Source organism: Equus przewalskii, chromosome 1 (genome assembly GCF_037783145.1).
Source record: "Equus przewalskii isolate Varuska chromosome 1, EquPr2, whole genome shotgun sequence".
NCBI lineage: Eukaryota > Metazoa > Chordata > Mammalia > Perissodactyla > Equidae > Equus > Equus przewalskii.
In genome coordinates, this window is record NC_091831.1 from 49,091,978 (window position 1) to 49,114,738 (window position 22,761).

At 41.0% G+C, this 22,761-nt stretch overlaps 1 protein-coding gene across 11 annotated transcripts in view; it reads right to left on the bottom strand.

Annotated features, from left to right (window-relative positions):
- FAM13C (family with sequence similarity 13 member C) overlaps positions 1-10,733 on the bottom strand; it is a 119,061-nt gene extending 108,328 nt beyond the window's left edge. For 7 of the 11 annotated variants that reach the window (XM_070611609.1, XM_070611602.1, XM_070611558.1 and 4 more), the window contains exons 1-3: positions 9,941-10,111; positions 3,668-3,724; positions 76-274 (exon numbers count right to left, since the gene is read on the bottom strand). In XM_070611609.1, coding sequence (XP_070467710.1) covers positions 76-274; positions 3,668-3,724; positions 9,941-10,002 — 318 coding nt within the window. In that variant the 5' untranslated portion in view covers positions 10,003-10,111. The other 4 variants (XM_070611632.1, XM_070611624.1, XM_070611595.1 and 1 more) reach the window with 3 other exon arrangements.
- Positions 10,734-22,761: the final 12,028 nt, after the last annotated feature.

Here is a 22,761-nt window from a genome sequence, read left to right on the forward strand (position 1 = left end):
GTCGTCCGCCAGAACTATGCTCTCGCCTGAAAAGCACCCATCTTGGCAAAAGCCTGAGGTGGTCGAGCCGGCTACCTGACTTTCTCCGTGGCTCCTCCCATTCTCTGCCTTGAAGATGGACTTGGGCTTCCGAGACTTGAAGTTGCCCATGCTGGGTCGCAGCACACCGTCCACCAGCACAGAAGGCTCTACATGCTGCGGCTCGCGCGAAGGAGGTGCGGGCTCCTCTAGGAGAGCCCCAGTGTCAGGGTAATTTTCTTTATTGTCTTCATCTCTAAAACAGGAAAGACCCAATTTAGAAAGCACCCCCAAAAAAGGAATAAACCGCTGCGAGAAAGATGGGCTGGCGATACTCTTCACTGCTCTATTTAGATGGTACCTAGCAATATTTTTAGGGTAGACTTAGTTTCACAGGAACAAGAATTTCAGAAATGTGAATTTCTCTCTGGATCACTCCACCTTCCCTTCCAATCTTTGCTAGCAGAAACATATTTTTTGTAGTTGTAACTTTGTACATACTGTCATATTTGTTTTAATTTTTCACTTCAAGATGCTTTCATGTACATCATATTTTTCTCTCACAATAAAAATGTGAGATATTCAGGTTAGATGTTGTCATCCCAGCTTTATAGATTAAGATTCTAAAACCCAGAGATGAAACAAAGTGCCTAAGAGTAGGGCTGATTCACCCAGACTTGGAGCAGTCAGGCAAGTCTCCAGGCTCTCACGCACATGCCCTTGGTCCAAGGCATGATGGATCCTCACCACTGGCAAGTCTATAATTATCTCCCTACAATTTTCAGAGACATTTAAAAGTTTAACAGGGTCTATTTTAATGGGATACACACTACCTGAATAAAATATAAGACAATGGCCAAATTTTACCCAACCAAGCCATCTGAACAACACTCTCAGTACAAAGTCAAAGATCCTAGTCTGGGTTCTAGCCGTGTGGAAATGCTGGAGAAGACCAAATGGGCTAGCAGTATCGTCATACCTTCAGTGCTAGGATTGCACTTTTGATTTTCATTCACCAACCAAATTCAGTACAATATCGCCTGCCATTTCAATTTCCTCAAAAATAGTGACATCATAATATTCTTATTTGAATTCTGTTGTCCTTCTTAAATCCAGATGCATTTTATTTTCTTATTTTGCTAAGAATGCAGCAAACACCGTGGACATAACTAAATGGGCCATTCTCTTTAGACAATCAATATCAACATACTTAACCCACTGGCAATCATTTGGTACGAGATCATGCAATTCTCTAGGTGCGGCCACTTCCCCCAGGTGGTGTTTTTTCCTCCTGCTCCCTGATCAGGAGCACCCATAAAGAGATTTTGGCAAAGTCAGCTAGGAAGCAATTCCTCATGGCTCAAGGACACATAAAGCCAAGAGACAAGATCAGCAAAGGAAGGATTTCTATGCCCACTGCTCAAGATGCTTTTTCACAAATAAAAGAGAGATTAAATTCACTAAGCTGATATCAGGAGGATGAGTTCCAGTTAGTTTCTGGGAAAAGATCAAAACAGACATGGAGACAGGAGGTGTGGAGCATGACCAGGGTGCAGTTGGGAAGGTATAGAAATAAAACTATGTGAAACAGTTACAGTTAAGCCTCAGCAAAAACAGTGCTGTCTGGTCAAGGAGAATTCAACAAGTGAAATAATCCTTCAACACTAATAACTGGGAAAAAAATCAATGCCAGTGACACTGGTTAACATTTTCCCTTAAGATCATTTACAATCAAAAAAAATTCTAAGGCACTAATGGATTTGGAAACCAATATCAAACCATGAGTTGGAACTACACTAGTTCATTTGAAACGCATTTTTCTCACTAGAAACAAACACTACTCATCCACACACTCTCTGTTCTGGGTGAGAAACAAAAAGTAGAACAGCTGCCTTTACAGTGACCGAAATGGTCCTCATTCAAGGAGAATTCTAGAACACTCAAGATTAAGAAAAAAAAGGGGAGATTTTTTCAAAGCTAAAATGACTCTTTTGATAGACTCATTCCTAAAATAACACTTGAACTTTGTTTATATATCATATTTTCAAGGCACCCAAATGTCATCTTGTCCACCTCCTTGACTTGACAAACAAAGAAGGTGAGTAGGGGGAGCAAAAAGCATCCTTCTCTCATTATACAAATATAAAACCTAACTACAAAAGTCATCTTTAGAAATATATTTCTAACCTATTACTGGTTCTTCAGAATCCCCCAAACAGAAAAGTACAAGTCATAATTTAATCCACTAATTATTGGAATCAATCATAAGTGGGAATGAACATGGTGTTCTGAAAAGAACAAGAGGCCGAAAGATCTTCCTGCTTCTTAGTTGTGTAGCACAGGCCACAGCACTTCACCTCTGACCCTTGTCCGTAAGATGGAAGTCATCTCTACCTTGCAGAGATAATACAGTCTCTGTGAAGTGTCTGCCAGAGAAAGCTGGCTTAAGGCCACAACCCAATAAATGGCAGGTATTGTTACTCTCACAGGGCCTTAGGCAAGTAGTTATTTGCAAAGAAAAAACTGAGGGCTCTTTTTAGTCTTCCCAATTCTCCAGGATAAATTCCAAACTCCTTAGCAAGGTACACAAACCCTTTGAAATCCCGTCTTTGTTTATCTCTTGACATTCATTTCTTACCACCCTTGGCCTCCTCCCACCCACCTGGCTTTCAGGCTCCCACCATCCTGAACTGCTTGCTGTTCCTTCAACTCAAACTATTTGCTCTACCCTGTGTTGGCTTTCCAATAAGTTGCTTCCTCTGCTTGGTGGCATCATCTTTTTCTTGGTCTTATATCCCACAAAAAAAAAGTCATGTGCCATGTATAATTTTCTTCAGGAATCTATCCCAGAAACCTCTCTGGGCTATTTGGTCCTTCTAAGTGAATCCTCTGCTCACCTCTAGTAAAATGGCACTTAACACACTGTAGCATCATCATTTACATTCTTGCCTATCCCCTCCAGTGGGCTGAATTCCTAAGAGCAGGATTGGTTTGTCTTTCTCTACCTCACATCTTCACTGGTTTCTGGCACACAAAATAGGCCTCCAACACATAGGTGTTATCCAACAAGTGGACTTCAAAGTCAGACAGACTTGAGTCCAAATTCTGCCTCACAGTGGCTATGCTAGCGTGGGTGAGCTATAATCCCTCTGAGCCTCGGTTTCTCCACCTACAGGATGAGGAGATAAACATCAGCTTCCTTTTAGTTGTTTAGATTAAATAATAAAATGTATGTGAAAGTGCTTGGAGCAAAGCAGATGTGGAAGAAATGGTTAACCGTGAAGGTTGTGCCATGGTACAATGGACCCCTTGATGCCCAACACCATACTCCAGACACTCAATGACATGTTTGGTGGATAAATCTAGAACCTCTTCCTTAAGGTCTATGGTGGGAACATTGAGAGAAGCTAATAAATGTCTAATTCAACAGGCATTTATTGAACATTCCTCCTATAAAAGGCACTGTCCTGGATGCTACGGGGGGGTATCCAAAAGTGGACAAGACAAAACTTCCTTCAAGAGCTGATAATCTGTTAGAGGAGATAAGACACAAGAACAAATTATTTGAATTTAAAGAAGAGACTAAAGACACCAGACCCAGATGGTTTCTGGCCTTTATAATTAAGAACCAAGCAATGGTGGGTCATACCTGAGACCGGAGCAATCAGTCTGGTCTTCATGTACAGAGACTACGTCTTCGTCACACCTGGAGAGACGGAACAAAACTACATCAGATCCAACTGTCTACTGCAGCAGAAGCAGCAGTAGTCTAGAATTATTTTAAGATTAGCACAGTAAACTAAAAATTGGAGTAATCCTCACTGCTCTCTCCCAAACCAGCTCCAAATCCCAACATGTCTACCAGGTAATGATATCAATGTTGTTGTATCATGCGAGCGTAAAGCTCTGAACCAGAAGTAATGCTCCTTTTTCCACCACTGCTCTGCATCGCCTAAGCTAACAAGATCTTAACAAAGACCTAAGTGTTCGCAGCACTTGACTGGACATCTGACACCAAGATTAGTGGATTGTTCTTGGCTCAAGAGACTCCTCTACAAGCCTCTTGGCATTTCCTCTGCTTTAGGCAGTCTCAAACTACACTAGCTCCCATTTGGCTTACTTCATTGACCTCTAGACTTTCTGGACCCCGTTCCTTTTCACAAAACTTCTGGAAAAACCTTGTGAAAAATTCTTGGCTCTTCTTTATTGAAAAATCTCCAGGGCTCTGCACTGCCTATGGGATTCTGGAGAAGGACCATTCTCTCAACATAGTGTAGGAGGGAACCTTTGCTCCTGTTCTCAACCTTTCCCACTCCACCTCACCCCACTCCACTCCAGCCTGGAATGCTTTTTCCATCTTCAACTCCTACTCATTCTTCACTGCCCAAGTCAAGTCTCACAAGCTCCATGAACCTTCCCAGCCACGTTCATCCATGTGCCAAGTTCCTACTTTAACCGTAATACATAAATGTTTACTCTTCACTCTGAGGTTTTAGTAACCAACTATATCTTGCCTTCATTGCTATGCATTCCTTTGTACTCTAAGATCTTTTTAAATAGTTGTTAATTCCATGAGAAGAAATAACCATAATATCTTTTTCTAGATACACTGCCACAGTGCCCACAGGGCTACCCCAGAGTAGACACTCGATAAATGCTTGAATTGAATCATTAACTCTGGCCCCTCAACAAGTCTGGTCCCTGAAATAATTTATCAAGCATTTATCGCCTTCCAGGTACTGCATTAGGCATTGGAGCTGTGCTTCTCACACTCGTTGGGATTCAGGACTGACCAGTTTGTTTTCTATTTCCAATCCACTGTGGAGAGATGCTTTGGTAAAAACGTCACAGGAATGTCACTTTCCTATAAAAGTTATTAAATACTTACTGGTATTTCTGTACTTTCCTTGTCTCAGACAAGTTACCAACAATTTGGGGACCTATACTTTGAGTAGCGCTACTTCTAAAAGATGCAAAGTTGAAAAAGACTTGGATTCTGCTCCCTGCTCTAAGAGATTCACAATGTTATGAGTAGACAAAAATAAATAAATAACCACATACATAAATATAATCATAATATAGTATTTATGCTATATGAAATCATTCAACATTTTTTAATATTCTTTATCGGCAATGGTGTATAATTTACCCACAGAACAAACTGATGAAAGCTCCAGTCCTCTTCCCTTACTGTCCCATTTAAATTATGGTTTTGTAATGAATTAAACAAAGGCCATCTACAGACTCTAACCCTCTCTACCTGCTGAAATATTTTGTTCCCATGGGCAGGTAAAAAAAATCGGTCGACTTAACAAAACACTCTTCTTAATGAAATGAACTAAATTTCCTTATTTTCTCATGTTTTTGACTGTCAGTTACCCACTCTGTCCGTCTCTTGGAAAACAATAATTAAATTCATAAGTATTGCCTTGTTCTTCTTCATTAGAGGCATTCACTTTAATAAATCATCTGAGGTTTGTAATGTGAATAAAAATATTTCCCAATAAAAGTTACCTAGCTAAATGGAAAAAGCAATGAAGAATAGAAATCTAGAATTGTTGCTTCCAAAGAACTAGCGTTCAACCAGAGGTTCAACCCTAGAGCTCAACAAAACCTATTGTTTGGGAATTTGGCAAGAATTTATTTTTCTCCCTCTCATTTGATTTCTTAACTTTTCTTTTCAAAGTACAATTTGTTAAAAATGGAAACTCAGCACCAGAACATACAAAGTTGCACATGCTTTCTGAAGTATGGGGCTGGACCTACTCAGCTGATTCAGTGTTCAGGCCTGCTGAACAACTCCAGTCACCACTCAAGGAAACACAATTCCTGGCTCCCGGATAGAGCAATGAAATCAATCTCCCTACTAGCTTACATGGCACACATATACAAGCTCTTTTAGTTCAGCTGGGTTTTCATTTACTTTGATGAAGACCATCAAGTTAGACCCAATTAACATCTCCATTCTGATTGTTCTACTGATTCCTTGCCCAGGAGCCCCTACAAATGTACAATATTGGCCCAGTTATAAAACTGGATTCCCCAGTGGGAGCCAAGACATCCCCACTCTTAGAAGAAAATCAACAAATCAACCCAGAGCAAGTATCCAGCTGGTCTTGGGCATGGCATTCTCTCCTACATTATAGCCCAATACAGGAATTTAAAGACCAATCTCTTTAATGATCTTCTTCAATATTCAAAACTGGGCATTTTCTTGTGCAATGTTTTTCAAACCGTAAATTGTGACCTATTAGTGGGTCTTGAAATTAAATAGCAGCTACCAGCATTTTTTTGTTATTGTTGTTAGAGAAACAGAATAGAAAATGCCAGTATAGTAGGGGTTAAGTGTTATTTCATGAAATTTGCTTCAATAAATCATGTATATGTGTGTATTAGATTGCAATAAAAAATGTTTTTCTTACTGTTGTTCATAGTAAAAATAAATGTGAAAAGCATCTCTATTAAATGCCTTCCTTTGAGGTTCTCATCAACTAGATTCTAAGGCTCAGAGTTCTTAATTTGCGTTTGCCCAGACAATATAGTATGGATAATTTGTCCTTGCCCCCATTTTTTTGTGAAATGCTCAGGGTTGTTACTGTTTTTCTCTATTTGGACTTTTGTTCCTTCTATCAACCACCAACAAGAAAGGGTTATAGGGTACTTCACAGCTCACCCTCTACTTCACATCATGGCAATTAAACCTGACAATGCTATGAGGTAGGAATTACCTTCACGCAAGAGGCTAAGGAATTGCCCAGGGTGCCAAGGCATAAAGCGGCAATGCCAGTGTCATTTCTGCTCCACCACACCAAGCCCATGAAATAGTCTCTTCAGTCTGTATTCCCAGAGGCTCACTAGAGAGGGAGAATGACTTGTTTCTTAGAATAATGGTGGTGAAAGAAGTGCTCTGAAAGGTTCTCTTTTTTGACTTGGGATAAATAAGAAGAGAACCCTCAGATTGGTTATTAGATAAAACGTAGTTGAGCCAGGAAGGGGACTTCCATTCACCCTGTAGTACCATGTTCCCTGATGGCAAAGTTTCAGAGGTACCGCCTGCAATCCTGTGGGATTTCTCAAAGTGTGTCCCCAGAACCACTTGCGTTAGCACTACCTGGAACGCCTGATTAAACTAGCAGACTCTGGCTCCACCCCTACCCCAGCCCCAGTGGATCAACTCTCTAGGGTGGAGCCCAGGAACGTGAATTTTTAACCAGATCGCCATTCTCCCCACATAACTAGTATGCATCTAAAGATTTATAAAATCCAGACCAGCACTGGACTGACTACCACAATCACCCATTTTGGGTTCCCAATTTGGACTAAAGCCTGGGACATTGGATTTTTCACAAGCCCCAATCCCCATACCCAGTTGATACTGATGATCAGTTGGTTTTGAGAACCACCGCTTCAGATGATAACGAATTCATTACTGGCCAGGTTTCATTTCAAACAGATGTTAGCAAGGGCAACATAGGAAACAACCATGGACAAATAATGGATAAATGGTCACTGCAGATATAGAAGGGAAGGCCAAGGTCATTCTAATCTTGGAAGAATTTGGATAGAAAAAGAAATCGGATTGGTCTAGAGCTGCATAGACAATTCCAAGCCTGGGAAAAACCGAGAAGAGAATAAAATTTGTCCTTGAGTCCCTCCCAATTCCCCTTCCCTTTGACCCTTATAAGACCCCCAGCTGGCCAAGTGGAACCCTATTAGGTCAGACTATCTGATAACATAATTTATATTAAAGTACTAATAACAACTTGAATCTACCTCCCAGGGGCACAACCTTTTAATTTCCATTTTAATAAGGGTCGCCATCAGAGGCCTTAATCCAAATGAAATTATCTCTAGGCGGAATTTCAGGCACTAAAGAAAATAAGTGAGTGTGGGTAGGAGGAAGTAGGAGTGGAGGGGGCACAGGAGGAAGAGGAAGTTTTCTTTTATCCAAAACATGTAAAAGAGGCAAGTGCCTCTCTGCGTATGCCAAGACCACACCTCAATATTTACTGAGCACCTGCTAGGTCTGTGTCTCAGGATAGTGCATCCTGCACCTGCTGGCTTTGGGGTCACGCCCAAAGAACCAAGGAAAATGGTTCATATTATGAGGGGAGGAGAAAATGTTATACTAGACAATGACGAGTTTTAAATAACCCTGGTCTGTGCTGTGTCATACCTATGAAGTTTTTGGTATGTTTGAAGTATGCTCCTTAGATTTTTAGATTAGCCAGATGGCATTCCAATTGTCACTCAGTGCCTTTTAAAATAAATCACTGTCACTTCTCTGAAAACAACAACAGGATCTTATGCAATCAGAACTCTTTGGGGAGTGTCCAAAGACAAGATACCAGACTTTCTCCAGCGTTTAACCATAAAACCTCTTTAAAACGAAATTGTCCATGTGAATCTGGAACCAGGTGTCTCCATTTCGAAGCTGCTATGCCTCTGGCTGACTCTGGGGATGTGGCCACACAAGGCTCCTAAAAATTAAACCCAGAAAGCACTTGGTGCTTGTGAGCACAGCCAAGGAAGGAGAGCGGTACCTGCCCACCTGACCAGGAAGTCATGGCCTGACCTTCGGCCTGCATCCTTTGGCACACATCTCTCCCCCTCTCTAGGCTTTTAGGAAAGCAAAGTTGCAGCACAGTCACCAAGCAATCTCAGTAACAGGATGCAGGTCCAATGAGTATTTTACATTCTATCTTCTAAAGTCAACCGTGGGGTTTTTTCAAAAGTAACTCCACTTAAGTGAGCCGAACACTCAAGAAACAAAAAGAATATGGGAAACAAGAAGGCCGTGAAGTCCTGTAGAATCTCACCCTCCATCACCAAGTCTTTGTGACAGTGGTGAGACTTGAAACTCACATCGTGTCTATTCCCACATTTATTTGCCTTTTAGGGAACTTGAGCACAGCTCCCAACTTACTGGCTTTCTATATCAAACTTGCAGCATTTTTCTAATGTAGTTTAGTATACAACCTTACACATCTCTTTTTCCTGAAAAGCTGTTTAGAGTGACTTCTACAGAAAAGTCCCAGAAGCAAACATCATGACTTAGCCTAGAGAAAGATTGCTAAATGAAGTACAGATATTTCATACATATATGAACACATATGTAAATTACATATAAATTACATATAGTATTAGCATAATATACATTTAATTTTTAACATGTATGTATACAATAGTATTAGGAAAACATATTAAAGAAGAGATCACAAGAATTAAAACCATGAACTATAAATATCTCATAAAAAAAATACTGTGCCTGCTGGCCTTGAGTAAAATATTACACTCCTTCATTCCATGTCTAAATGGTGCAAGTTGCCCCAATCAATAGCTTTAACCATAGGACAAGATGACTCATTCCTCCTCTAGCCAGATCTTTGAGGTCAGAAGACAAAAATGACAAAAGGCATGCAAGAAAAGTTTACTCTACTCCGTCTTAAAAATCTGTAGACAAGAGAGGGTGAGGATAAGTTTAGCCTGTTTATCACATGCTGGAATTCAACTCAAGTCATTTCACATCCATCTCCTATTTACTGTAAATGTATATACAGCATGCTCCATGAAAACTGACACCAATGTTGGCAAAATACAACAAAGCTTCCTTTCTAACATGTCAAATAGATTGTCTTTTTTTAAAAATCTGAGCTCCAAGAACACGTATCGTGGAGCATTGAGCTCCCGCAAACAATTAGCTTGTTTTAATATCTCTCCCGTGGCTGCTAAAAGGCTGATTGCAACCTGTAAAGATTTCTGGGCCCCATCAGTCAGAGCGTCTCCCGGTCTTCCCAGCCCCAGATTACAGGAGACAATGCATTAATACGAAGAGCGGCTGGGGACGGTGGAGGATACCTTCAAGATAGTTGCTTCCAGAGAAAGGCATGCAAGTCTTATTTTAATGGCAAGAATCACTTACTCTGTTACAGCGGTGCTGCTGAAGGAATTATCCTGAAGGCTGAAACAGAAACAAGAAAACATCAGCCAAGTCCGGCCGGGGAGCCGTCTCCCTGATTGCTCTCCGGGAGTTAGAGCACATACACAAACATGGCATTGCAAGGCAAGTCTCCGGGCTCGCCAGGCACGCTCGCTCTACCTTGGGCTGCTGTCTGCACATGCTCGTAACGACACCCCCAGCAGGGGCCCAGCCGCACGGGCGAACCACAAAGCCCGGCAGCCCGCGAGGCTGCGGGGACAGAGCTGGGCGGGGCGCGGCGGCGGGGCCGGGACGCCGGGACCCTGGGATCCCCGCAAGGAGCACCTGGAGAGTTACCGCACGACCCCAACCTCGCCAGCCCGGCGCCGCGTTTAATCCAGGCCTCTCGGTGCCAAGCACCCCCGGGGCTGGCAATAGGAAAGCCCGACTGTTTCTGCCTAGGTGCTGAAATCCCCGGGGGACTTGCTTTCTTCCCGACGTCTCCTACCAGTTTTACAGAGCTACCCCCTCTAGGGATGGAGGCTCGCAGAGATTCATCGAGCGTTCAGAAAAAGCCAGGAGGGAACGAGAAGGGGGAGGGGGACGTAGCTGCTGTTTCTGTTTTATTCTGTTTGTTTGTTTGTTTGTTTGTTGTTTTTTATTGCCCAGGAAAAAGAAGAGCCTCTGAGGGAGGACTCGCTGCATCACACTCGATGTGTCTGCACTCTGTTATTTCAATCCTTAAGAGGAAGCGCCCATCCCGGACAACAGAGCTGTGAATGAGCCCACGCGGGGCGAGTGGAGAATTTATTCCAGGCGTTAGCTGCCGACTGAGGGACCTTGCAAGGGGTGGGGCTTGCTACGCCCAGAGCAGCCCGCCTGAGCTCGTCTCCCAAGCACCTTTGCAAAGGATGAGAGATCTAACCCGCAAATCCTATCCCCTTTCAATAAAGGCAGACTCTTTGAGGAAAGGAAGGCTGTCAGCCCCAGCTTGCTTCATTCCCCTGGGGATATTTGTCCTGCCCTCTTTCCATTGTTCCTTTCTCCTGCCAGGTTGACCTTGATATGGGATGAACAGTCATCCGTGAAAGATGCTTCTTTTGAATTTTGAATTAAGAAGATCCCCAGCCCCTGTTTTAATCTCTCCACGTCCAGATGCAGCTGAGTTGGTGGCTTTTAGTCCAAACTATATAATCGATGAGTTAATTTATAAGAAAAAACTCTCAAATTTTTATTTTCAGATAATTAGAAAAATTACCCGGAACTTGGTAACAAAGGGGGAAGAGCATGAACTCACACTGTCACACTGAGACACTGTTTCACAGGGCCACCCAAGACTGCTTAATTTTCTAGGAAAATGTCCTCGTGTTTGACTTTGCTGTACACTGCTGGTGAGATCTCAGGCACTCCGGAGTTGGGTGTTCCCGTGCATATTTTGTCCAGTCTGTCCAGAGGAAAAGATCACCTCGACGTCTATGGGTTTATTGCATCGTGCGACTAAACAATTTCGTATCTAACCGAACAGTCTTATGTATACCAACATTCTTTCTAAATGTCTATGAATATTCAGATCCTCAAAATGCTCTTGGAACTGAGAGCATCACCATCTTATAGGTTCCCTCATTAGTAAGTTAATAGATCTCTGATGTGTGCCTATATTTGTATGAAAGCCACGTTTTTAACTTTTTAAAGTTATACTTTGAAAAATTAAAATTTTTCAAAGAAAATTTTCATTAAAGTCTTTTTCAGTTTTACTTTCCTTTCTCCAAATATTTTAAAAAGTAGCTGAATAAAAGCCTAATATGGTCTTAGACCTGAACTCTATGCACTAAAATAAGTTAAGAAATATTCAGCCCTTAAATGACTAAATATATAGTATAATATATATATGTGTGTATGTTCCTAAACCACCCACTGCCTCATCTGAGCTCGGTTCAAGAGTGTCAGACATGGCCTCTTCACATGTGTATTCATTATTTAGCCATCAAAACTGAGGCCTAGGGCCAGCCCAGTGGCACAGCAGTTAAGTGCTCACGTTCCACTTTGGCGGTTCGGATCCCGGGTGCAGACATGGCACCATTTGTCAGCCATGCTGTGGTAGGCGTCCCACATATAAAGTAGAGGAAGATGGGCATGAATGTTGGCTCAGGGCCAGCCCTCCTCAGCAAAAAGAGGAGGATTGGCAGCAGATGTTAGCTCAGGGCTAATCTTCCACAAAAAAAAAAAACAGCAAACAAAAAGCCGAAGCCTATTCTCCGGCCAGCACATGGCCGAGTGGTTAAGTCTGTGTGCTCTGCTTCTGCAGCCCAGGGTTTCACCTGTTCGAATCCTGGGGCAGATGTGGTGCCTATCATCAAGCCTTGCTGAGGCAGTGTCCCACATGCCACAACTAGAAGGACCCATAACTAAAAATACACAACTATGTACTGGGGGCTTTGGGGAGAAAAAGGGAAAATAAAATCTTTAAAACAAAAAAACAGGTTTATTCTTTCTATTTTATTGAGACCAAAAAAGGTGAGTCAATTATATTCAACATTCTTGACTCTAAAGATTCAAAGGTTACCAGTTTTCTATGGTTCTGATTCCTAATGTTCTAAAGCAAAGAAAGATCATACTTTTCTCATTTAAGCATTCCTAGTGATACATTTGGAACGGAAGAATGTAATGCTTTTCACTTTGAAACAGGCCTTGGACAAGCAAATGAAAGAATGTGGGCCCTTGGAAAATAACACGAAATAACAACTGTATAAAATAAATGCAGTTATTCAGTAATGTTCACAGAAAAGAAATAAGAATTCTCAGAAGTTCATGAATAGTATGTCCCAAAATTAGGTGTTAGGTAGTACTCTTGTGCAATGAAAAGAATTTGTTGATATACTAGCTGATTATGGTTAAAAAACAAAAACGTCCCAGAAAAAAACCCTGTTGTTTGGCAGTATGTAAGGAAATGAACCATTTTCATTTTTACTTCCCAACCAATTCTTCTGACATTATTTATTTTCATCTTAAATCAGGTTTAGAAGTTATCTTTCTAGTGTCTAGGGCTTTGCTCTGTTTTGTTTTATTTTGGTAGTTTGTACTATTCAGCTTGGAATAAGACAATACTGATGAATAATCATACAGCACTGGTTATTTTGGAAACTCTGTTTGACTAAACAGCAGTTCAAGGTGAGTTTAAAAAGAGAAGCAGAAAAATATTAGAGTTCTAGAAGAAGTAAATTCTAGACCAGTTTCTCAAAGTGTCCTCAATGGAATCCTAGTCTCCCAGATGGTCCAAGAAAAGAAAAAAAAGGAGAGTTACATGGTCAAAAATAAGTTTTTGCAAGAATGTAGATTATAAATTCACAATGCACATTAGACAGCAAAGAAAAGTATTTTGTGGTTTTTTTAGCCAGTGTTTCTCAAACTCCTTGAAGACCAAAACAGTTTTTTGTTAAGTATATTATAATTAACATCATATTGAACTAGGAATTTTGAGGAAAGAGTTCATGAGTCTATCAGGGGGAAAAATTCAAAACAGATTAACTGGGTTAATTATTCATTGAACAAATGAATGAATGGGCAAATGACACTACATGCTTGTCACTGTTCCATAGCTATGTACAAGACAGACACAGTCCCGTCATCACGATATTTTTAGAGTAATTGTGTATGTATGTAAACTGTGTATATACAACTCTATTTTATGCATTAGAAGTAGAATAAGGGGAAAATGAAGATGCTAGATTGGAATATGGTTAAGTCACTTACATGTTAAAAGTTTCAATGTTTTAGTTTTTCTATCGGTGCTCTTAGAACCAACTTCTGAAGTTCAGACTTCATAACAATAGTCTCTTTATTATAATTGAAAAATTTGTAATTCTAATGTATTAACTTGACTATATGCAAAATATAAAGCAATAATGTAATGGTAAAGAAAGAAATTTCTAGAGTTGCCAGGGTTCAAGACCCACGACCAGGTAGTTTGAAGTTGGACAACCACTCCATGCCTCAGTTTTCTCATCTGTAAAATGGAGGTAATAATGACCCATCTCCTGGGTTCTAACAAAAGTTAAATGACATGACTGAAAACCATAACAAAAAAGTCAATAGATGCTATCATCATCCTTATTTTCATTATTATTATAATAAATAAGAATATATAAAGTTTGGGACAGGATGAACAAACTGCTGTGCTTGGGTAGTAGTCTTACAGATGATATTTTCTCTCTGTTTCCCATAATGGTACAGTGTTTACATCTGTTTTCTTGTTAAGAACAATAAAAATGAAAAGTTTACTAAATGTAGATGGGCTGCTCTTAAAATGAAATAAGCTCCATCCAAAATGGCTTTGTGCTCACTTTATAACTCTTTGATTTAAAATACACACACATCCCCGGAGGAACAGACAATTCTGAGAAATCACTTTCTGCAAGCCGCTGCGGCCAGGAGCCAGAATCTTTACAATGCCAGGAAGTCAACAGAGGCCGGCTCAACAGGCCTGGACTCAGTGACTTGTAGCTTCCTGCCAGGACCCTTGGGGATGACCAGGCTTCCCTGTGGAAAGAGAGAACTCTTGCCTGAAAAGATATTTTTCCATAAAGAAAACTCTCCCTGCCTCTCTCTAATTCTTTCCCTCAGCAGCCCCATTACCTGACGCCATAACAAGAGAGGCCTCATTACTAAGCAGTCAGTATCTGAGCTCCTGGAGATTCAAAGATGCCTAGGGAAGCAAAGTCATGATACCAAAAATACAAGCTGACAGTGAACTGTTCTGATGTTGGTCTGCATTCAAACATCCCTCCCCAAATAATGCCGGTGTATAGCAAGTCCGCCTTTGTCTGACATCCCTCCCTGATTCATCTGACAACAAAATGCAGACATGATGTAAACTGATTGCTAAGCGAAATTTCAATTTTTGGAAAAGATTCAGGATTTCAAGAAATCAACGGAAGTGATGTTGGAGACCGGCTTGAATCATTTTCAAAACCAGTGACAAGTGAAGTTTTGGCGGTGACAACCAAAGAATAAAAAGTTGACAAGGGTGGTGACATGTCAATTCCAAAAGGAATGAGCTAGGTAGATAGCAAAGGATTAAGAGGAACCCTTGGAAAAGTTTATGAAGCCCTTAATTAATTTTGCAAGTGTTACCTTTTTATAATTATGTAGTGAGGGTCAAATGTGAAGTAAAGGTTATCATTTTGAGCTATTAAAACTGTTTCAGAAAAATTATATATTAGACCTCCAATGGGTACGATTTATTCTTTATTGTTTCTACTAATTAGCTCGCTGTTACAATAATATTCATAATATAAAGACTATTTCCACAATTTCTTTATTGCTTACCATAACCTACAAGGCCCGTTGTGCTCTGGCCCTGGAGACAACTCTGAACTTCTCTCAAACCACACTGGGCTCCCTGCTGTTGTCACAACAGGTGAACTTGATCTTCCCTGTGACTTTGGCATTTGCTATTCCCTTTGCTGGGAACACCACCCCCAGACCTGCCCAAGTGTGCCGCCTCAGGAAACACATCCCTGACCACACACCCTAAGTTAGCAGCTCCCATCACTTTGTCATGCTTTATTTTCCTCATAGAACCTGTCACTGCCTGATATTTAATGCTTGTTTGTCTATCTGTGTTATATTTGCCTCCCCTACTAGAATGGAGGCTCTTTGAGGACAAGGATTTGTAGATCTTATTCACTACTATATCCCCAGGGCCAAAAATGGTGTCTACCATGGCAGCTACAATAAATATTAGGGGAAGGAAATGAATGAATGAATATTTAGTTTCATTTTTTCAAGATAAAGCTCCATTCCTGTACTTTTTCTATTTACTTTGAAATACTAGCTCCTGCATTAAGTGATTTACTTTAAGTGGACTTTTTCCAAGACAAGGTATCTTCAGGTAATGAGGCTTTCCTGTACTAGACATTCCTTCATTTGCTTTGCAAGGATAACAAACAGATTTGGTGCTGTTATGCCAACACGGCGGATGGTACTGGCTGCCCAGACAGTGTTCTGTGGCGTGGCCTCAGTCCAGCAAGAAAGTGCTGGGATTGACTGATCAGCAGTGTTTGCTATGGGACAGGATGTGGAGATGGTGGTGCAATTACCGACCTGGGACACTCTATTAAAATAAAAATTTTCTTGGGAAAAACACATTGCACTATTAACACCTTAGCTTGAATTAATTTTCAGCTAACCAAATACTTCCTTCCTGTTGATGTGATTTTTTAGGAACCACAGGAGTTATCTTGTCTAATTCTTTTTTAACACCTAAACTTGTTCCAGGACGATCCATAACTGCTGCTTGAAACCTTCACGGACCAGAAAGTCACACCTCAAAAACTCCTTTACTGAAAGAAATTTTTCCACTTGAGCCCTCCCCTGGCTCTTGTTACTTTCTCCTGAGGAGAAATGCCCCTAAGAATTCATCTACTTCATCTTCTAGTCTCCTGGCCAAATGCTCCCAGTTCCTTCAGTAGATTCTCATATGGCATGACTTCAAATCCCTTCAGCACCCTTCTTGGTTGTGTAGCACTGGATAAAGTGCAATAATGTTCTCTTAAATTACAGCCACTACACTGAACACGTTACTCTAGGTGTGGTTTGTTCAGTGAAGACTGAAATGAGAATTGCACCTTCTTCTTTTGAACATTATCCTGTTGCCTGTGACCCAAGATCACTGTAGGTGTTTTTGGTGGTTGTATCACACCAGAGACTCAGATTGTTGGAGTCAACTGCTAACTCGAGACCCACATCTGTGCCATCCAGAAGGAGAGCAATTGCTTTGTGAACCCAAGCCCCAGGTTTGCACATATTCCTATGAAATTCTCTGTTGTTTGATCTGACATTTCATGCTGTTAAATCCGACCTTTTAGGTCTTCTAGAAAATACATTTTAGCAAAAATTATGTTGGCTATTCCTTCCAGTTCCATATACTCAGTACTCTGTGGCTGCAGTCCTTCCAAAAACTTGGAAGATACAATAAATACGCTTTTACTTAATTCATTTTTTTACTTATATAAATATACAGTTATTTAATGTATTAAAACTTAGACTATTTGAAATTATTTTACTTTAGGGGTGGTAAGTGGGAAAAGCAGAAATGAGAAAAAGGGCTTGGGCTGAGTATTTGGGGTGCTGCTAGGGTGAGAGATAGTAAAGTGGGGCCCCTGGGTTATTGGGTAGCACCGTGAAGGCACAAATCTATTCAAGATGGGAGTGGCATCTCTTTCCTCTTCAGCACCCTCTTCCTTCCAGCAAAGTGGTATAGCTGAAGCTCTAGTCAAACCCAGATAGCAATTTAATGAGTCACCCAGTTGAAGGACAGCCTCACACTTCCTTGAATACACATAAGCAGAACACAACCAAGATACCTGCAGCCCACTCAGCAAAGTCTCCTTTGTTCTATGAAAGGGAAAGAGTATTTTTCTCCCCATAATTCCTCCTACACCTTCAGAGGGAAGTTTCTAAGTTTTTCTTTCCCTTCCCATGGTTCCATTTAACTACTCCTCTGTTTTGAAGTCTTGATAGCATCCTCTTTCTTTATACGTGCTATTTGAGCTTCAACCCATGTAAATCCGCCCACATTTCAACTGGTAATCACCTTACGCAAATGCCTTTGCTCACAACATGATATTCTGCCTGTCTTTAAAATTCTCAACCCATGGACATTTTCTGGTTATCTTTTGTTTTAATGGCTTAAAACAATTGTTTTATTTTGCTTTCGATTTGAGAGTCAGGATTTTTGGAAGAATTCAGCTGGGCATTTCATCTCTAATCCATGTGGTGTCAGCTGAGGCAGGTGGGACTGGAAGACCACCTTCCAAGATGGCTTCTTCACTCACATAGTCAATTACTCAATGCTCCTCCACCTCTGTCTCCACATGGCATCTCATCCATCAGGGCCTTTCCATGTGCCTTGAAGTTCTCACAGCATAGTAGTCTCAGGGTAATCTGTCTTCTTACATGGCAGCCAACTTCCAAGAGACCAAGACAGAAGCCAAGACAGTCCACTTAACAGTTTGGCCTAGACTGACATACATCACTTCTGCCATATTCTATTGGTCAAAGCAGATATGAGTCAGCTCAGATTCGAGGGCAGGATAGTAGACCCACCTCTTAATGGGAGGAGTGTCAAAGAATTTGTAACCGTCTTTAATCTACCACAGACATTTACACTGATGCATCCAGGAATAATTATCGTTGGTTTCCTTGTCCTTAAAGTCATGACAGTAGATAGTTATACTTCTCACTTCAGTGGACCATTAATCTATACTTTTGGGTAACAATATATATGTGTATGTACGTATAGGTGAATGGTTGTGTGGAAGATATAGCTAGCTATTAAGAAGAGAAGCAAGATTTCTGGTATTTTCAAAGAACAAAAAGTCTGGCTACTTAATTTAGCTAATTCAAGCAACAGTCCTCAACAGTGTTGCTTCAACGCCTTGGCATGACATGATTAACTGTGAGGTATGTTGCAACTTGCAAGTCATTTGTCAAATATTGACATTTGTGAATAATTCAATTTCTAAATAATAAATTAGAACAGATTCATTTTTTTTCTGTAATAGCATCGCCCTCTCTCATATGTGTTCCTAACTGTATTCTTCAGTGGAGATTAAGGGGTGGAGTTGCTGCAGCTCTCCCTCTGGGAACTGCTCATAACCCTGGCACACTGATGGGAAAATTCCACACCCCGGCCATCATCCATCTTGTATAGCTTGGAGGAGGGAAAAAAAAAGATTAAGAACTCCTAGTTTAGAGCATGTTGCTAATGAAGCCAGTATTAGATAGCTAAATAAAAACTGGATAAAGTCCAAATATTAAGCAATTTTGAAATTTATTTTGCTCAGCAGGCATAGAGAAAAATCCTATAGTCTTGTCCTCCCTTTTCTCTTTTGCTTTGCCCTTCTCTCTTCTGTCTTTCTTTTTCCTTCCCCCAGCCCTTTCCCCAGTGGGCTCACAAACGTGAGCTAACAAAACTTGGTAAAACATATCAGCTACCAATCATACTGGAAAAGTAACTCAAAAGTCATACTTTGCTGAGGTTGGGCAGGAGTATTATTTAGTGATACTGAAAACAGCAGATGTATTTATAGTTCCCAAAGCATAATGTCTCACTCTACAACTATTTCTAATTACTAAGTACATGTTAGTATAAAATAAAATTTGCCCTTATCACCTCCTTGAGACAAGGACTTAGCTCGATCTTCCATGGCCCTTGTGAGCTGCTCGTCGTTTGTAGGTGGTTTATAGACATCCAGTGAGAGCCACATTCCCTCGTGCCCTGGATCAGGCAGGGCTGCTGCGTTTCTATATTTGGTATCAACCTCAGTGCAGGATTCAACTCAGATCACTGCTGGACCTGTTGTCACTGGGCTTGACTTTGTATAGAAACCAACTAACTTCTTAATGGTCCTGAAGAAATCATAAAAAATCCATGGGTGATGTGGTGACTCTCAACCAAAATATAGTAAATGTCAAGTCCTAGAACCAACAGGAAACAGTTTACTGCCACAAAACTGATCGGAAATGGTCAATCTAGTGAGCAAAAATAGAATATCCAGAATCAATTTACAAAGAAAGATAAATTTTAAAATGCGTATCACCCATTAGAGATATTTTTCATATAATAACTAAAGTGCTAAAAGCTTAAAAGTCTGAAGAGCAGCATAATATAAGGAAAAGTACAGACAGGAAGTTCTAGGGCCTGGAAGGTGCCTCTGTTATACCATTAACACGCTTGACTTTGTGTGGTGAGTGGCTAAACTTTTCGGGACATCAGTGTCCTAAATGATAAGACAGCTAGATTTGGTGGTCTTTAGTGGCTTTGCCAGCTTTAAAAATCTGTGATTCTTAGGGGATGTAAAAATAAAGTTACACGCCGATTTTGGTAAGAAAGCAAGAAGGAAAGGGAGGGAAGGAGGAGGGGAGGGAAAGAAGGAGAGAAGGAGGGAAGAAGAAGAAAGAAGGAAGAAAGAAAGAAAGAAAGAAAGAAGGAGGGAGGGGAATGAAAGAGAAAAGAAAAGAGAAAGGAAAAACTGTCTAGCTATAGGGGAAAAAACTCTGCAGTTAAAACTCTGTTTAGGCAATGACCACATTAACACATAAATTACTTAATGAAAGTGGTAAAGGCCTAGCCAGGTGTTATGAATTTGAATTAATAGCATTACAATACTACTAAACATTGATTGGCTCATTATACAGAATGTTGACTTACGGGTTCTACTTAGGAACTTCCAAGAAGCCTCAGTAACCCAATCAGAAATTGTGTTTTATTTTGGAAATAGAATGGGACTGTTTTAATACTGTTTGTCTCCAATTTCTGCTACATTGTGAGTAAATTGGCATCTGTAGGCTAGCCTAGCTACCTCTGACTCCACCATCCGTGAAGTTGTTGCTATGAGCGGAAACTGAAGGGACGAAGGTGACAGGTCCCTCTCCCCTCACCCTATCCCCATATAATCACTGAAGGTCTGGGAGTAGAAGTGGAGGAAGGGAAGTATTTGGAGGCTACTGAGGTCATGGAGAAGGCTCAGAAGGAGAAACCTAAGGATTAGGAGAAGTATCAAAGGAAGTGAGGAAAGAAATAGCAGGCAAAGTATGTGGGGATATTCAGAGGCAATGGGGGTATCTGGATTTCCAGCCAGGCCCTGGGACTCTCCCAACTGCCTCCTAGCTCCTATGCTGTTTCACACCCCATGATCCCCTTACCTATTTGTCATCCACCTTTTTCCTACGATCATGAGAAATAACTCCGTAGAGGAGGGTTCACTTCACACTCTCTAAGCTCTGGAGTGAACACTGCCACCGATTGATAACACAAGAACAGTGTCATAGCCTTGGGTCTGCCTCTTACCATTCTTGATGCGCAGGGATGCTTCGTTGCGCTTCACATTGTCAAGAACTGGGGTGGGAGTTTCGAGTTCACACTCGTCCAACTGAAGGACACCATGTCACAGAGCTAGAGGAAGCCGATGCCAGGGCTACATTTTCCAATCTTCTTATCACGATGTCTTGAGCTCTCATCACTCACTCAGCAGCTCCTTTCCTTGGCATCCAGCCCAGCTAGGTTTTAACTCAAAGATTTTAGCTTTTTTTAAAAAATTTTTCCAACATACCCTAAAGTAGAGAGACTAGCATAATAAACCTCATGTGCCTATCACCCAACTTCACCAATTAGCAGTATTCAGCCATTCTTCTTTTGCCAAATGCTGGCTCCTCCAAAATACCATCAAAATGGCCTATTGATAAGACAAAGCTGAGTTTATTCATACCTGATAAGGGAGAATACTACCTTGCCAGAGTCTCAATACCCTCTTAATGTGAAGATGGCAGTGCTGGCATATTTATGAGATCGTGGAGTCTGGTTTCAGGTGGATCACTCAACGGGAGAGGAACATGATTAGGATTAAGGAAGGATCATGATATAATAATATATGATCCATGGGCACAGCAAGGCGAGGAATTTGAGGTAAAGGATTCAAAGTCTTGGGGCATAACAGTGGCTTGATGCTATCTATTGAAAAGCTGAGTAGTTTGAGATGCTCATTTAAATGGGCTTTATGGGAAGTTCCTGAAACAAACAATAAATTTATCTGTAACTTTTGTCTTCCTGGGCAAGAGTACCCTGGAATAATGAAATCAAATTGCTGAAGGCAGTGGAACAGTAAGTTATATTGGTGAATAAAGTCATGATAATATACACAGTAAGTTGTGTAGGTGTATGTCTTTCGAGTCTGCAGTGTCATCTACCCCCGCTCACTTTTAATGTTGTTATTTGCTAGAGTATTGAAAATTATTGCTTATTTTTTAAAGATGTCAAATGGTATCCAGCTCATATACACAGTCTATGATCAGGCAAAATCTCTAATAACCAAAACCTTCATGCGCATTTTTTTTTTTTTTTAATTTTCAGTTGTTCTGTTCTTAGCTTTATTAGGAAAGCCAAGCAAATAACTCTCATGCTAGGAGTTCACTGTCACACTCTGGAAGAAAAAGTCTTGAGGACTATTCAGAAACTCAAAGAGCTCTCAGGAGAAACCATTGCCTTATTGGGCCGACAGGCAGTCTAAGCCACGATAACAGGAGCAGAGAGAACCAGCAAGGACAAATTCAATGTGGGCTTTGTGGGGAGTGTGCCGGGTGAAGTCAGCTCCTTTTTGGTAAATTAAGCCATTCTTCTGAAGGAAAAAACTGCCTAAAGAAAATGTACTGTGGCTTTAGACATCTACTTCTTTGGGGCTCTGGTAAAAATACAAGCATAATCGGGCTACAAACATTAATTGAGCACATCTGAAATGCAGGGCAAGGAGGAACTATGACGAAGGGAAAAGCTGACTCTGGGTTTTTGGGAAAAGCCTACCTTGGTGGAAAAATCCTCACCTTTGGAGCCAGATCTGAGTGGGAATCTTGAAGAAATTACTTAACATCTAATTTTTGATGTTTCTAAGTCTCAAATTCTATTATAAATAACTTTGCAAGCTTTTGAGGATGGGAAGCAATAATGTATGTTTAGGGGTTGGCATCTAGAATTCACTGTTCTAATTGCTATTTCTGCCTTTGAGGAGACTGTTAAAGGCCAAGAGTAGGTGGGAAGACCAGCCCATGGTGGTGGGGTCTGATCATCGAGGGCCTGCAGCACCGTGATTGGCTGTATTCTGTGCATACGTCTGAGTAGGATCCTAGTATGATTAGAGCCACGCTTCAGGAGCATGAATTTGACAGCTAGTGTCACCTTTGGATTGGAGCAAGACGGGGCTCTGTCCTGGGCCTGTGCTTTAACGGACTATTAGCGTGTGATGACACGTGTGTCCTTCCGGACCCAGTGT